Source organism: Odocoileus virginianus, chromosome 23 (assembly GCF_023699985.2).
Source record: "Odocoileus virginianus isolate 20LAN1187 ecotype Illinois chromosome 23, Ovbor_1.2, whole genome shotgun sequence".
Classification (NCBI taxonomy): Eukaryota; Metazoa; Chordata; class Mammalia; order Artiodactyla; family Cervidae; genus Odocoileus; species Odocoileus virginianus.
Window position 1 is genome coordinate 36,371,608 of NC_069696.1, and position 2,778 is coordinate 36,374,385.

Genomic DNA, 2,778 nt, shown 5'->3' on the forward strand with positions numbered 1-2,778 from the left:
TCTTTTGTTTCTTTAGGTATATATATTCCTAAGTATTTTATTCTTTTTGTTGCAATGGTGACTGGTATTGTTTCCTTAATTTCTCTTTCTGTTTTCTCATTGTTAGTGTATAGGAATGCAAGTGATTTCTGTGTGTTAATTTTATATCCTGCAACTTTACTATATTCGTTGATTAGCTCTAGTAATTTTCTGGTAGACTCTTTAGGGTTTTCTATGTAGAGGATCATGTCATCTGCAAACAGTGAGAGTTTTACTTCTTCTTCTCCTATCTGGATTCCTTTTATTTCTTTTTATGCTCTGATTGCTGTGGCCAACACTTCCAAAACTATGTTGAATAGTAGTGGTGAGAGTGGACACCCTTGTCTTGTTCCTGATTTTAGGGGAAATGCTTTCAATTTTTCACCATTGAGGGTAATGCTTGCTGTGGGTTTGTCATATATAGCTTTTATTATGTTGAGGTATGTTCCTTCTATTCCTGTTTTCTGGAGAGTTTTAATGATAAATGGATGTTGAATTTTGTCAAAGGCTTTTTCTGCATCTATTGAGATAATCATATGGTTTTTATCTTTCAATTTGTTAATGTGGTATATTACATTGATTGATTTGTGAATATTAAAGAATCCTTGCATTCCAGGGATAAAGCCCACTTGGTCATGATGTATGATCTTTTTAATATGTTGTTGGATTCTGTTTGCTAGAATTTTGTTAAGGATTTTTGTGGCCCCCGGCGCCGGCCCAGCGCCGCCGGCCGGGAGGGCGTATGGCTCCGGCTCCAGCGGCACCGCTGCCGTCGCGGTTACCGCAGCAGCCATGTACCCTGCGGGACCCCCGGCCGTCCCGGCCCCTCGCCGCGGTCGCCGACCCCCGCCCGGACGCCCTATGCAACCGCCGCGGCCCCCCGCGCCCGCCCCGGTCCCCGCCGCGCGGCCGCCGACCCCCGCGCCCGGGCCGCGGCCCCGCGTCGCCGTGAAGATGGCCTTCCGCAAGGCCTACTCTATCAAAGATAAGCTGCAAGCCATCGAGCGCGTCAAGGGCGGCGAGCGGCAGGCCAGCGTGTGCCGCGACTTCGGCGTGCCTGGCGGCACGCTGCGCGGCTGGCTTAAGGACGAACCCAAGCTGCGCTGGTTCCTGGAGCAGCTGGGTGGCGAGGTGGGCACGCAGTGCAAGAAGATGCGGCTGGCCAACGAGGAGGAGATCGACCGCGCCGTCTACTCGTGGTTCCTGGCGCCGCGCCAGCACGGCATGCCGCTGTCGGGGCCGCTCATCCAGGCGCAGGCCAAAGCCTTCGCGCGCCAGATCTACGGGCCCGAATGCACCTTCAAGGCCAGCCACGGCTGGTTCTGGCGCTGGCAGAAGCGCCACGGCATCTCCAGCCAGCGTATCTACGGCGAGGCCGAGCCCGCGGCCGCCGGCCCCGCGCCTGGCCCACCCGTCAAGCAGGAGCCCGCGCAGCCCACCCGCGCCGGTCCCCTGCCCGACCTCGCCGCTAGTACCCTGGCCCCCGCCGAGGGCGGCTACGGCGACGAGCAGATCTACAACGCCAACGTCACGGGCCTCTACTGGAAGCTGCTCCCGGAGCAGGCTGCGCCTGTGGGCGCGGGGGGCTGTGGCCACCGCTGGCGGGGCGACCGGGTGACGGTCCTGCTGGCCGCTAACCTGACCGGCAGCCACAAACTGAAGCCGCTGGTCATCGGGCAGCTGCCAGACCCACCAAGCCTGCGCCACCACAACCAGGACAAGTTCCCCGCCTCCTACCGCTACAGCCCCGACGCCTGGCTCAGCCGTCCGCTGCTGCGCGGCTGGTTCTTCGAGGAGTTCGTCCCGGGTGTCAGGCGCTACCTGCGCCGCAGCTGCCTGCAGCAGAAGGCCGTGCTGCTGGTGGCCCACCCTCCCTGCCCCAGCTCTGGGGCCAGGATGCCCGCCCTGGAGGAGAGCGAGGAGACCCGCAGGAAGTACCGGCCCGAGCCCATCGGTCCCCCGGAGGAGCTGCAGACCCCCGACGGGGCCGTGCGGGTGCTGTTCCTGTGCAGGGGCAGCGGCCGGGTGCACATACCCGCCCCCCTAGAACAGGGGGTGGTGGTCGCGTTTAAGCAGCTGTACAAGCGGGAGCTGCTGCGGCTGGCCGTGTCCTGCGCCGGGGGATCCCCGCTGGACTTCATGCGCAGCTTCATGCTCAAGGACATGCTCTACCTGGCCGGCCTCTCCTGGGACCTGGTGCAGGCGGTGACATTGATTGATGCGCTCTAAAGATCCTTGCATGCTGGGTAGCCCTTCGGCCGATGGCTTTAAGTGTTGGGATTCTGTTTGCTACCAATTGTAAGGATTCTGGGGCCCCAGGCGGCTCAGCGCCTCGGCACGGGCCATGGTTTACACGCTCGGCTCCGCAGGTGCGCGAGGTGGCGCACAGCCTACGTACTGGGGCGGCCGACCGTGCCGCCAGAGCCCTGCGCGCGGCCGCCGATCCCCGCCTGGTCCCCGTAGCAACCCGCGCCTCCCTGCCCAGGCCCGCGCCCGGCGGCCGGAAGAATGGCCTTGCAGCAGGCCTACCATCAGTAGAGCTGCAAGCCATCGGGCGTCAAGGGCGGCCAGCGCAGGCCAGGGGGCTGGCCGACCGGCCTGCCGGGGTGGAGCTGCGCGGTTGGCTAGAGACCCAGTGCCTGGTCCTGACAGCACTGGTGCCGGTGGGCCGCAGGGCAGAGTGCGCTGGCCAACGAGGGGGATGACGACGCGGCGTGTACCAAGCGCTCCGGAGCCGCCCCCAGCCGGGCCATCTCCGGC

General features: G+C 61.6%; 1 protein-coding gene across 1 annotated transcript; it reads left to right on the forward strand.

The window, feature by feature from the left end:
- The first annotated feature begins 729 nt into the window (after positions 1 to 729).
- LOC110129587 (tigger transposable element-derived protein 5) lies at positions 730 to 2,247 on the forward strand. The gene has a single exon (XM_070453071.1). The coding sequence runs from the start codon at positions 811 to 813 to the stop codon at positions 2,245 to 2,247; it is 1,437 nt and encodes a 478-aa protein (XP_070309172.1). The 5' UTR covers positions 730 to 810.
- The last annotated feature ends 531 nt before the right edge of the window (positions 2,248 to 2,778 follow it).

What these genes read in the sequence shown, in the direction of transcription:
- LOC110129587 (XM_070453071.1), top strand. Translation starts at nt 811, where the DNA reads ATGTACCCTGCGGGACCCCCGGCCGTCCCGGCCCCTCGCCGCGGTCGC.